At 60.6% G+C, this 13,529-nt stretch overlaps 1 protein-coding gene across 1 annotated transcript in view; it reads right to left on the reverse strand.

Annotated features, from left to right (window-relative positions):
- Positions 1-976: 976 nt before the first annotated feature.
- The window catches only part of AP3S2 (adaptor related protein complex 3 subunit sigma 2), a 32,382-nt gene continuing 19,829 nt past the window's right edge, over positions 977-13,529 (reverse strand). Inside the window, exons 5-6 of the mRNA XM_037509890.2 lie at positions 3,247-3,354; positions 977-1,844 (exon numbers count right to left, since the gene is read on the reverse strand). Coding sequence (XP_037365787.1) covers positions 1,716-1,844; positions 3,247-3,354 — 237 coding nt within the window. The 3' untranslated portion in view covers positions 977-1,715. The remainder of the gene's footprint in view (positions 1,845-3,246; positions 3,355-13,529) is intronic.

Below are 13,529 nucleotides of genomic sequence, written 5' to 3' on the forward strand. Positions count from 1 at the left end.
CGGGGTGCCCATGCTGGGGTCTGTGGGGCGATCCATGGTTTGGTTTAGGGGAACCACTGGTTCCCGGCAGGCTAGAGAAACGCAGGACACGTGGCCACCTGAGGGTCGCGTGGGGACGTGCACAGACAACCTCCAGGAAGACCAGCTGGCGCGGCCTCGTGGCCCCCGCAGCGCTCAACACAGGCTCGTTTAAGAGGGGCGTGGAGGGGGCTCCCTCACACTCGCCGCTGCCCTGTGACGGGGAAACCACGCCAGCCCCCACCACAGCTCCTGAGAAGCTTCTCCAACGCTTCAGCCTCCGTTTCCTTCTATGTAATGAAAACACAACTGGGCACCATCTCGAGCAGTGACATGAGGCCGCAGGACCGAGCGCCGAGTCTCCCTTCATCCACAAAGCGGAGTGGCCAATGCTGCAGGGACGCCGGGGGAAGCCAGCCACGCTGCCGACAGCAGTGCGAAACGAACACGGGTCCCTCTTTACTCCTCTCCCGCGTGCAGCACACGCGAGAGAAACATGTGATGTGCTCGAGTGTCTGCTAGAGAAGCGAGGCCTTCACCAGGAGGCAGGGGCTTGGACAACGGACAGACGTGCATCCATTTCCCTCTTCTGGAGGAAGAGGCCGACCCATCTCCTCCTCAGCGCCGCCCAGCTCTGAAGCTCTCAGAGGCTCAGAGAGGAAGGATGGGGCCCAGCTCGGGAAGCGCTCACTGAGGAAGGGGTGCGGTCCTGCCAGGCACCCCCCGCAGGCCCCTCAGGAGGCCTGAGAACAGCCCGGGGCCGGGCAGCAGTCACAGGTGAGACGCCGCACCTCCCCTCACGGAGCACAGGCAGGTAGACTCCACTGCACACCACCTCACGGGTTCCCAAAGCTCGGGAGGGTGTCACCTGAGAACAGGCCGAGCCCTGAACGGCACCCAGGCGGGGCCGCGCACACCCCGGGGAAAGACACATCCCCGCCCCCCCCCCCCCCCGGGCCCCAGAGCTGGACAGTGGCCCTGGCTTCCTGCATTCACAACACAGCGACCGAGCGCCTCTTCCTCGTGAGCAGAATGTATTTCCAGCCTGCAAGAGCGGACTCCGGACTATTCCGTTTTACAGTCAGTTTTACCTTCTAGAGACACACTCGCCCCGTGCGGTGTGGGGACAAACACCAGGTTTGAGTGTGGACTGCGTCCGGCACATAAACCCTTCCAGAGCAGCGCGAGGGCTGGACCAAGGGGGTGACGTGCTCTGCAGAGGGGGCCACTGAGAGCCGACCACACAAAGGGGCTCCAACTCGGACAACCCTGATGCAGCCGGTAGGCAACTCTGGTTCTGGTAAAATCCTGCCTGTTACGCTCCTCATCCCCCAAACTTGAGCATCAGCCAATTTCCGGCTACCTCGCCTGCAGAGGAGACAGCCCTCAGAGCCTCGAGGGCTGAGGAGACTCTTGTCAGAGAAGGGACAGCACTGGGGGTGGGGGTTGAGAAGCAGATGGCCTCTCGATACAGGCCCCGCCGCTGGGGATCGGGGGGACGGGGCGAGGCTTGTCCGTGCTGCCCCTCCGAGGAAGGCAGGCCCCCACGTGGGCAGTGGCCACGTGCAGAGGAGGCCGCAGGACCGCAAATGTGAGAAGGGAGCCCCGCCCTGCTGGTATGACTCTCCGGGCGCAGGCGCTGCTGCGGGACTGGCTCGGCCCGGCCCCCGCACCCCAGTCTGTTCAGGTCCTGGCCCTCAGACAAACTGGGACAGGTTGGGGACTTTGATGTTGAGATCGCCGATGTTGATGTTCCGAGGGATCTCCGGGAGATTGATGTTCTTCACAGCAGACACAGCCCTGGCGGGGGCTGCCGAGAGACCACCCTGAGGAGAAAAGAGGTGGGTGTGAGGCCAACCTGTGTCTGCTTCGTGCTTTAAAAAAAAAAAAAAAAAAATGCGGACGAGGCCTACAACGTTGAGACTGAGCACACACACAATGCAAGGTGTGATGTTTAGGTTACAGGGGGGTTAGGGTCCGGGGGCCCGAATTCTGTGGGCCTTTAGGGGCTGTGTCGAATGCAGTTTTGTAGCCCCAGCACACAGCGGCACCTGGCATACAGGAGGCGCTCAGTATGGTTTACCCAAGTTGTACTCAGCCCCTGGGGCACTTCTCTGGTTATGAAGCAAAGTAAAACCCTCTCTCAAGAGAGGCAAGTGGTCACAGGGAAGTTCTTAAAAGGAAAAGGCAGTCCCAGCCCCGGGCCATGTGAGCTGGCCGTGGGACGTCACGTGGCCCCAGGAGGGAGGCGCCTGTGCCAGCCCTCGCTGTCCCCGGCCCCCCGGTAAGGAGAAGGGGAGGAGACGAGGGCTCTCTCCCAGCTGCCTCTCCACGATGCAATTCCAGCCTCACCCAGGCCTCTGTTTCTTCTGGTCTCCAGTCCCCTTGCCTCTGACTCACTCACTGTTCCTGGAAGCTTCCCAGCCTGCATTTCTGAAACAACCGTAGTTGCCACAAAACATGTGGCCTGGAAAAGCTGCTTCAGCGGGACTGGCAGTCCTCACGGGAAAGAATTCCAGTTTCTTCTTTTGGAAGATCTACTTCAGTTACAACGAGCGATGAAGCCCTTGAAGATGCTCAGTAACTACAGAGCGGCCTGTTCTGCCTGCTGGCACGGGTGGAGGTGCGTGCCGTGACCTCTGGCTCCCCGGGCAGGCCGATGAAGGGGACGGAGGCCTCGGCACAGGTACCAGGAGCATCTTGGTCAAACCCAGAGACCACCGGGCCTGCGCTGGGGCATGTCATTTCCAGACCAACCCAAACTCTACTGCAGCTTTCTATAAGGTTAACTGGAAATACGGGAACTGGGAACCCTGCGGTCTGAAAGACACCGAGAGAAAGGGCGGCTGGGAGCGCAGACTCCCACCCCACACACAAGTGAGGAAGCCACACTGGGAGCCGAGGGGCCTCTGGCTCCCTCCAGGGACGTGCAGCTTGGAGGAGAAATCACAACCGCGGCCACCGACCACAGCCCCCACCACAGCCCCCACCGGGAGCTGCTTCCCGCAGCCACCGGCTTTCCCAGCCACGCCGCCGGCCCGAGGCTGAGATTTCAAGCATCGTTCTGACCTGCTGACTTCTCAAGGCCGGCCTTCCGGTCAGTGTGTTTGGGTGGCCCAAGGAGGAAAGGAGACAGGCTCGGGGCGCTCCGGCAGTTGCACCACGACACGAACCCCCACAAGCGCCCGCTCTACCCTCGCCCGGGGCGGAAGAGCCGCTACAACTCACCTCGGATTTCTCCAGCCTGTTCTGAGCTTCCATCTGAGCCACGATTTCATTCATGTTTGTTTCCAGCACCATCCCGCCCATCACCACCTCCTGGAGGATGTAGTGCACCTGAGGAGGAAGCAAGAAGAAGGGTCAGGGCAGTGCGGCCGCCGGGGCGGGCCAGGCGGCAGCCTCGGGGGCCCTCCCGCGCGGCGGGGCCCCGGTCAGACGAGACTCCCGAGGTCCCAGCTTCTCCGCTGCCAGGCGAGACCACTGGGCCTGCCCACGGGGCATCATACCCCAACCGCTCGGCTGCTCCCGGCCAGGGGAGGTGGCGAGTGCACAGGCCCTTGAGCCCCACCTTGGCTGAGTTTCGGCTCTGCTCTTTGCGAGCTGGGTGCCGAGAACTAAACGCGACACCGCGTGTGAAGCGCTGAGCTGGCGTGCGGTCCACGCTGGGTTCTGAGACAGTCGCGGCAGCTTCACCGCTGATGCCGTGGCGCCTGGCGCGGTGTCCAGCAGCCCCACAGCAGCCCGCAGCGCTGGCGGACGCCAGGTTCCCACGCCGCCCTCTCCGCCACACTTCCTCCAAGCCCCAAACTATCTTCCCCCAGATCACCGCTCGCCCCTGGCTCAGAGGGCAGCGTGTTAAGATCTGGGCCCCGGTGTGTCAAGCACATTCCTCAGGCTTTATCCCCGAGGCCTGGAACACCCCTCGCGGGGAGCAGGCACGACGGAGGAATGAAAGGCACACACGCCCCGGGTTCTGGGTACTCGGGAGGCGGGTGGCAGTATGAGGGGAGGCTTGAGGGAGAAGGTGCAGGAAAATGCCCGACACAGGCCCTGGGGACCAGCAGTCGATCATTAGGGGAAAACGTGCGTTAAGGCTGGATCTGAGCACCACAGCGCAAAGTGAGAACTCTTCATGCTGTTCAAAATGTGTTCCAAGTGCAAAAAAAAAAGTAAATTAAAAATGTACACTGTTTTCTTTTTTTTTTTTTTAAAGATTTATTTATTTATGTATTTATACAAGCACTGGGTATAGTCAGAAGCGCGGGAGGGTGAGAGAATTCACCAGAGCGGGGAACAGAACAGGCAGACGCTGAGGGGAGCAGCGGGCGGCAGGAGAGGTCTGCGTGCCGTGCGGGATCCTCCTCTGGTGGCCGGGGAGCAGCCGGGGATCGAACTGGCGCTGCAGAGGCTGCGGGCAGCTTCGCAGCCCAGCGCTCACCCGCTGCGCCACCGGGGAGGCCCTGCACGGTCTGTTTTCTATAAAACTAGAAGATACCAAAACTCTGGCCCCCAAAGTAGGTGCAACAGCTGCCAAAATCAGGGACCTGTAAAAACATACTTCCTACAGGCAAAGGACACACCCTCTGGGACCAGACATTCTTTGCCTGGCAAAGCAGGAACTTGTGTGGGCCAAGAGTTAGGGCCAATCAACGCGCAAACAAGCTCTTCACCTCCCAGAGCGCGCCTGCGGCCGGGAGAGCACTGCCCTGCCCTCACAGAGCCCCATGCCTGGGCTGCGGAGGGACAGCCTGGACCCCAAGCACGGAAGCGTGCAGCCAACCCGGAACAGCGGCCTGGCACCTCCCCAAGCCGGCATCCTGCAAACAGCTGGGCCATGGAAAACTTACCTATTTTTTTTTTTAAAGACTTATTTACTTATACAAGCACTGGGTACAGTCAGAAGCACAGGAGGGTGAGAGGATTCACCGGAGCCAGAGCGGGGAGCAGAGCAGGCAGAGGGAAGCACACTGCTGAGGGGAACAGCGGGCGGCAGGAGAGGTCTGCGCGCCGTGTGGGACCCTCGCCCGGCGGCCAGGGATCGAACCGGCGCTGCAGAGGCTGCGGGCAGCTTCGCAACCCAGCGCTCAACCGCTGCGCCACCGGGGGAGGCCCAAATTTACCAATAAAGACATGTTGTAAAAGGAAAGCTGCCCCGGGAAAACAGATAAACAAAATATGAAAGATTTGGAAAGAAAGAAGAAAACCGAAGGCAAAGACCAGGCGACGCTGCGTGGAGCAGATGAAGTGGCAGGGAACGAACGTGGACACACAGACCGGCCCACAAGGCCACAGGCAGGTACAGTCCACACTGCGTCCACCAGGCTGACGGCATGTGGTGGCCAGGGCCAGCCACTGGCGCCAAGACGGACCTTCTAGGAAGGTTTCTAGATTTCTGCAACTAGGCGAAAAGATCAAACTGCTCAAAAGAGACAAAATCTTGAAAATGTTCTCAGTAAAATTCAGTGCTAGCAGACCAAGGAGAGAAAGAGCGGCCCCGGAATTCTGTGCCCAGTCGACTGTCACTCAAGGACACCAGGACAGGAGCCTGGGCCCGCGGGTCTTCCGGAGGGAGCTCCCGAAGGACACTCTTACGCCAACCCAGGGCGGCGGGAACGACCACGATGGCCGGCCACGAGCACCGAGGCGGCGAGCGCAGGCTGTGGGCGGAAGTGGGTCAGAGCGACAAGCGCAGTCCAGGCTGCAGGCCCCACAGGCGGCAGGACGAGAACGCGGTGGGGAAGGGAGTGGTGCAGAGGAGAACACTGGTTTCCTCTCCATCACTAACAGAGTCCGTGGAAACCACTTAAAACCGACAATTCGGGCCTCCCCGGTGGCGCAGCAGTTGAGCGCTGGGTGGCGAAGCTGCCCGCGGCCTCTGCGGCGCCGGTTCGATCCCCGGCTGCTCCCCGGCCGCCGGGCGAGGGTCCCCCATGGCGCGCAGACCTCTCCTGCCGCCCGCTGCTCCCCTCAGCAGTGTCCTTCGGTCCTTCTGCCTGCTCTGCTCCCCGCTCTGGCTCTGGTGAATTCTCTCACCCTCCCGCGCTTCTGACTGTACCCAGTGCTTGTATAAACAAAACAAACAAACAAACAAATAAATAAATAAAAAAAAGCATGCCTCTATAAAAAAAAAAAAATAAAACCGACAATTCACGTACCAGGCGAGCACGGTGACTCCCCCCCAGTATCATTTGTTAAATAACAGTTGCAAGCCCCCAAACGTTGGATGTAAGGCCAATAAGGTCTTCCCAACGGGTTAGTGCTTTTTTTTTTTTTTTAAATAGACTTTGCTCATTTTATCTATCTATCTATCTATCTATCTATCTATCTATCTATCTATCTATCTATTTACACAAGCACTGGGTACAGTCAGAAGCACGTGGGAGGGTGAGAGAATTCACCAGAGTCAGAGCGGGGGAGCAGAGCAGGCAGAAGGACCAAGGACACTGCTGAGGGGAGCAGCGGGCGGCAGGAGAGGTCTGCGCGCCATATGGGACCCTCCTCCGGTGGCCGGGGAGCAGCCGGGGATCGAACCGGAGCTGCTGAGGCCGCGGGCAGCTTCGCAACCCAGCGCTCAACCGCTGCGCCACCAGGGAGGCCCGGGTTAGTGCTTCTTGCTTAAAATTCACCACAATGTGGGGCCTCCCCGGTGGCCCAGGGGTTAAATTCTCAGCACTATCACGCTATCGCCAGCCACTGTGGCACGCACAAGTTTGATCCCAGGCCAGGGAGCTACTCACATGGCGCTGCAGACCTCTCCTGACTCGCCCGCTGCTCCCCTCAGCAGTGTGTTTTGGTCCATTGCCTGTTCTGTCCCCTGCTCTGTCTCTGGTGAATCCTCTCACCCCCCACACCTCTGTCCTGCACCCCAGCTCTTGTGTGCATCAATAAAAATCAATCTTAAAAAAATACCATTAAAATAATTCACCATGGTGCACCGACAATGTCCAGTCTCTCTGAGGAAGAGAGAGAACCTGCACCGCTCTGAAGCAGGAAGGGCGGGTGCCTGGGTTTCTAGGATTCCTCCAGCCTAGTCTTTGGGAGTCATTCTGCCCAAACCTAGCTCAAGCGCATTTCCTTTTTAAAGGAACTTGCTTCTCCAAAGCACTTACCCTGGCGTTCACAGACCAACTCTCGCTCCCCACGCTGGTCCACCTGTGCAGCATCGACGATGTCACATAATGACCACCAGTGCAGCTGGTACCGACAGGCTGGACAACACCCCACTGACCTTTGGTAAAGCACCGTGAGCGACCAGCTGCCCACGGTGCTGACACGTCCCGGACCCCCCACTGACTGGGAGCGGATGACGAGGAGGAGAGGCGGGCAGCCTTCCTTCGAGGGGAGAGAGGGGGACCCGGGGAAAGCTGGAGGCCGCCAAGCAGGGGTGGAGGGAAAAGGCCATGAGTGACCAGTGCGAAGCTCAGGCACCTGAAAGTTAGAGTCATCTACAAAGAACGGCTCTACGCCGCCAGAGGGGTGACCCGATGGGACTGGTCGCAAGGCTGCCCGCAGAACTGCGGGGAAGCACTGAGAGGCAAAGGCCCCGACAACAGAAGAATTCTGAAGTCCGAATCACACAGCAATAAAACCCAACAGCGAAGAGGTTCGGGTGCTCAAGCACCCCAACGCCAGCCTAATTCGGGGTGCACTGAACAGTAAGCATTATTAAGTAAAAGTAATTCACAGCTTCCTGCTATGCTGGCGACCCTCTAAGACACTTCCCGCACCAGCGCCTGTGGATAAGGCCGCAGCAGCAGTGCTGCGGGTTCCCGCGACACGGCCAGAACGCAGGGCGTGCTCCCCAGAACCAACACAGCCCCCCGGAGCCCCCTTCCCTGCCCCACCCACCGGACGCCGGCGCTGCCCCGCTGTTCCCCAGGAGCCGTCACGTCCGCCCTCCCCCCCAAAGGCCCTGGCTTCTGTAACGGGATCCCCATCTCATGTCCCAGAGCAATATGAATGTCCTGATCAGGATGGGGACCCCGCAGTCCCCCGTTTCTGGTACCCTGTTCATGTAATAGGTGAGATCAAACAGGCGCATGCTGAGGATTCAGGGTGCAGGTACAACTCTGGGGTGCTTATGTTCCACAGAGCTTGGATCAGAGGCGTGGCCAGCACATCCCCTGAAAATGCACAGAAAGGGGGGAGTAAAACCCGGGAGGCTGAGGGGAGTTAAAGGACTCGAACCTGCTGAGGCTTCCTCCCGGAAGCAAGCACTTTTCCCAGGTGGAAGGCGGCTGAGTGCCCCACTCTGCTGAGATCTGCTGATCCCCACTCTCCTGCCTGCACCATTCTTCACAGGCCCTACTAAGCAGCTCTGTGAAAATAACACACGTTCTTCCAGAACCTGAGGTGCCGAGCACCCAGGGCTGGGCCGGGAGAGCTCAAGGGCGGCGAAGATCCCTCTGGGCTGAGACATGCTCCCTCTCCTCGGCTGCACCTGTGCGGGTCTCTTCTCCGCGGTCATCGCCCCAGGGCAGGCCCTATGTCCTCCTCCTCTGGGCCGCTGGCGTCGAGCCCGGACTTGCCCACATGCTGGCAGAATGGATGGGAGAGACTCAGAGGGTCAGAAGCCTTGACTGAGGAAACGCAGGTCTGGCGTCCCTTTCTGGCACTGAGACACGCCACTGCCCGGGACAGTCACGGCTACAACGAAGAAGCCCAAAACGAGCCTGCAGCGTGGATGGGGTCCACCAGGGGAAACAAGTCACTTCGAGGCGGGGCCTTGGGGACACAGTTCTGGAGCTTTGGGGGAACAGGTCAGTTTCAACGACCCGGAGGACAGAAGGTTCAGGACCCTCGGGAGCTCCATCCTTGGGCGTCTCTCACGACTAAGGTCGCACGAATTCTGAGTCCAACACCGGGACGGCAGAGCCCATCCTGGATGCTGCGGAGCCAGACGACGCCAGACCGAGCCCGCAGGGCGCAGACACAAGGCACTGGGAGGTGTGGCAGGTGAGCAGCTCAGAGACTAAGCGCTGACAAGGCTCCCCGCAATGGCACCGAGCCCAGCCCCAGAGCAGTAGTTTCTCCACTCAAATCCACCTACGTCCAGGGCAGGACCCCCTGCAGAACTGCACGGGCAGAGGAGCTAATGCGCCCCGGCCCAGCGCCTGCTAGACCCCTCCCTCTGCAGGCGCCTGGTGGGAGACAAGGTCTGTGGTACCACAAAGGAGGGCGCGCCTCCTACAAAGGAAAGGTGCGCCTCCACCCTCCCACACATCCTTCTTCCAACAACGGTGGCCACAGCACACCCATCAAACGCAGAAGCGCTAGTGTCAAGCTGTCACGACGTGCTGATGACTTTTTCTGCCCCTTCCTGGCTTGGCCGGCTTCACTATTTCCTAGGAAACCTGCGAGGAAGCAGCAGGGGGGTTCTCGGGAGGATGCTGGAGCGTGAGGTGGCACCCACTGGGCCAAGGGTAGGCGGCAACTCCAAGATGCCTTGGCAAACGGGGAAAGAAAATTACCTGTGAGTCATCTGGGCACAGATTCAGTTTCCAGTTCCACAACACCCCTTTCAAGAAGTGAAAGGGGAAGCGGGCATGAAGCCGCCCTCTGGAACTTGCTGTACACGCTGCCTTCTCTCTTTCATCCCCAAGTCCAATGTTTCATCGGGTCTTTTCATTTTTTAAAGATTTATTTATGCGTGCAAGAACTGGGGCACAGGCCAGAGGCGTGGGGGGTGAGAGGATTCCCCAGAGACAGAGCAGGGAGCAGAACAGGCAGACTGACTGAAACACACCGCCGAGGGGAGCAGCGGGCGAGACAGGAGAGGTCTGCCCTGCCATGTGGGCTGCTCTCCGGCCAGCCGGGGATCGAACTCGTGCTGCAGTGGCTGCGGATTGCTTCACAGTGTGGTGCTTAACCGCCTGCGCCACCAGGGAGGCCCCTGTTTCATCCGTTTTTAAAAACATGCTGCAGCCTGGCCTCCCCTCCCCCAGCTCACCTGCTGACACCCGAGCACAGGGCGCGGGGGGCTGGGGCGTCCAGGCAGGATGCTGGGGGAGGCCTGGGGCGCACAACAGGAGGACGGCCGCTGCACTGGACGGCGACCCCAGCCCGGAGACGCAGCGCACGAGACCAGCGTCAAAGCACAGCAGCGACCACACTGGACGCTCCCGGGACGTCTAAAACAGAATATTCTGGACATAGTTTTGCCTTTTCTTTCACTCCTGGTTAACGCCCACTGCCAAGCGCCTCCCGCAGCGAGTCCTGGGGGTCTCAGACGCAGGCCGCGGCCACACCGCTCCCAGCCAGGAGAGCAGGCGGAGGGAGCAGCCTGCCCGGCTGGTTCCGTGTTGCTCTTTTCTTTGCTGTCAGTGTTTCCTGACCCACTTCTTGTGACTGTCCTTGGTCTGCAGACTGGACAATTCCAGAAATGTCATGTGAAATCCCGAGACTCCACCCTGGGTCTTGGATGGACTTTCTCTCTCTTCCACTCGCTCGTCCACACAGCGGTCAGTGAAAAACAAATGAACGCAGGGGAGCCTCGGCTTACACGAGGTTTAAGCTACCAGGAAAGATGGAAACGACAGCTCGCCACAGCTCCCGCCACCCGCCGGAGTGGTCCAGCCCTGCTACGTCTCCCTCTGGCCACGGAGCTGTCTTTCCCCTGCAGCTGAGCACCAGAGGAAGCGGCCAGTCCGCTGAGGGGCCACCCTAGCTGAGAGTCAGCCTTCCACGCCAAGCACTGCCATCACCCTGGGACCGCAAGGTGCAGAGGGGCACGTGACCCACACGAGGGCAGAGGCAGAGAGGGGCCGAGTCAGGTCTCCCACCGCAGGCCCAAGCGAACAGGGCAAAGCTGTGGCAGAATCACCCCGTGCGTGGGACGTGAGTTCTCTTTCTCTCTGCCAGACGACTGGAGCGGGTCTGTGTGAGCTAAGTGCGCCCGTGTGGCCCCACGGTGCCCTCACACAGGGTCATGTGTGAGGTTCAAGACACTCATTTCCACTAGAAAAACATGTCCTATAAAATGCCTATTGTCTAATATGCCACCGGGCCACAACAGCCAGGGCTGGAAGGAGGAACTGGAGAGAAGATGTGGACTCTGGCCTCACAGGGCGTAAAGCAAGGAAGATAAAACACGCATCAAACTAAATATAATAAAGGGATAAGAGCCACCGCTCTGCGCGGAACGCCACGGGGGCTCAGCTGAGGGTGGGCCTTGAGTGAACCCGTGAGCAGAGGCGTCTCCAGGCAGGGGAGGGGCGGACCGCCCAGCAGCCCTGTCGGCGTCCTCGTCCTCGTGCCCTGCTGACTCCCTCTCCCTCAGCAGGGGCCGGCCAGCCCGCGGGCGTCGTGGCTTAAGCTCCTTCGAGCAGCGAAGTATACGCCCTGCGCATTATTTCTTCCTCTTTAAAAAAAAAAACAAAAAAAAAAATCCCAAAGACCCAACACAGTTCTGCTCCGAGTCAGAGTTCTCTGTGGAAGTTTTTAAACATGTCCTCACGGGGCTGCGTCTTTGCAGCCCGCAGCTGCGTCCTCCCTCTCCTGCTGCCTGCAACGCCGTCCGAGACGCGAAGCACAGCGCGAGGTAATGAAGACAGGCCGGGCAGCGCCGCCATCCCTCCGGTGGGTCACAGGCTAGCGAAACAGGACCCGAATCCACCTCCAGCCTCGCGAGGCCGCTCGGGCAGGGGAGGACGCCAGGGGGCCGATGACCAGTGTGGAGCCGCAGGCCCTGCACTCAGAGCCCAGGCCGGGTCGGCTGCCGCCCTTCCAGGGCTCTGGCTGCCGAGACGCGGCGTCCAGCTTGGCATCTCCCCAGACCCCACCTGTGTCCTCTGAGCAGCAAGGAGAAGTCCCTGCCCTCTGCCCTCGAGCCTTTCAAGCTTCCTCACCTGAAGAGGCAGGCAGGTAAGTGCAGCACAGGTTACCTGACCTTCAGGTAAAAATTCGAGCTGCTACGCCTGGATCCACAGTCCTGGACCCACCCTTTGCTCCTGGAATGGGCCTGGCCCCTGGCCCCTCCAGTCCTCTACCCCCCGGGTCAAAGCTCACAAAGCTCAACCCTAAAGAGAGCGACAGGACAGTTCAGCGGGGCCACAGCACAAAGCTCAAGGAGGAACAGCAAGCGCGAGGCAAGGGGCAGCTGGGCAAGGCCGGAGGGCTGGCTTCTCTCTCAGCCCCGCCAAGGGCCTCCGTGCCATCGGCGACAGCATCCCCAGCTCGTCCTATATCGGGAAGATGTACTTGTGGGGCATACTGCCCCATCACTCGGTGTCCACTGGCATCGCACAGGCTTGAGGGGGGCGGGGGGGGGGAGGGAGGCCCACCCCACTTCTGCTTAAGCATCACTGTGGGGGGAGGGGGGCAGCCACTGCAGAACTCAAGCAAGGTGCCCAGCGAGGCCGCACCACCTTTCGAGCAGCCCTCCCGACCGCTCCGTAGAAGAGGCCAGGCCATGTCCACCTGCCCCTCAGCCTCCCCTTCTGCTGCACTCACCAGCCCCTCACGCGGATTCTGGCTCCCCCACGGGAATTCGAGAGTTTTAAGGCATAAGGACTCGGATAGCCGGGACAGGTGAAAACGCACAGAACTGCACAGGCCGGACGGGAGGAGCGTGAATGTTGGGGACGAGGCCATAGTGCCAACTCTGAGCAGGTGCAGGCCCGGCCCGGGCGCGCATGGGTGGCATTTTGTGTGGTGCGAGTTTTCATTGAATTGCGGGCATTTCACGTGCTTTGGCCCTTCCAAATGCCAGGAGGGCCCCTCACCACAGTGAGGTGGGCTGGGGCGGGGGGCAAGACAAGGACTGCCCATTCCAGGAGCAAAGGGCTTCTGAGGACCAGCTTCCCTGCAGGGTGAGTGGACCTGCCAGCCCAGCGGGGCGGGGGCGGGCGCTAGAGAGCGGGTCCCGGCGCCGCGGAGCCTGAGGCGAAGGAGTGTGGGTGGGCCGCGGGCGCAGACAGCAGGAACGGAGCGCAGGAGCAGAGTCGGGTCGTACTAGGTTTCCTAGGAGGCTGTTGGGAGAGAGGCCACTGAAGCAGCAGCTCAAGGGCCAGAGGGAATACTGGACAGCGACCTGCCGAAGGGCCGGCACGCGGGAGGCTCTCAGCGTGAGGAAGTGTTGAAAGCGCCCGCCCGGAGGGCACTGGGAAGTGTCCTCTGGACTCGCTAATGCCATCCACTCAGGCTTCTCTCCACCTAAGCCCCCGAACCCCCCGAGCTCTCCCAGGGCTCCCAGCCCACTCAGAAGTGCAGCGGGCAGGGCCCTCCTGGGTTAGTGGAAAGAAGATGGACTTTTAGCCTCAGGCCCTCAGTGCAGGCCTCACTCCCTGGACCGGCACCACCCGCGCCCAGAAGGGCCCTGCCTCCAGGCGCTCTCCTCAGAGCCTGTGCAGGCCTGCGGCTCCAGCCCACAGGCACCGTCCTCCTCCTAGAAGCCAGCAGCCCCAGCTTCGGCGCCCCCCCCCGTCAGCTAAACTCGGCCTCACGCTCTCCGCCTTGTCCACCGAGCCTCAGAAATGGCTGCTTCTTCAAGGCCCTACTCTTTCTCTGCCTCT

The sequence above is a fragment of the Talpa occidentalis genome, unplaced genomic scaffold (assembly GCF_014898055.3).
Source record: "Talpa occidentalis isolate TD23 unplaced genomic scaffold, MPIMG_talOcc4v2.1 talOcc4.14, whole genome shotgun sequence".
In the NCBI taxonomy this organism is placed as follows: domain Eukaryota; kingdom Metazoa; phylum Chordata; class Mammalia; order Eulipotyphla; family Talpidae; genus Talpa; species Talpa occidentalis.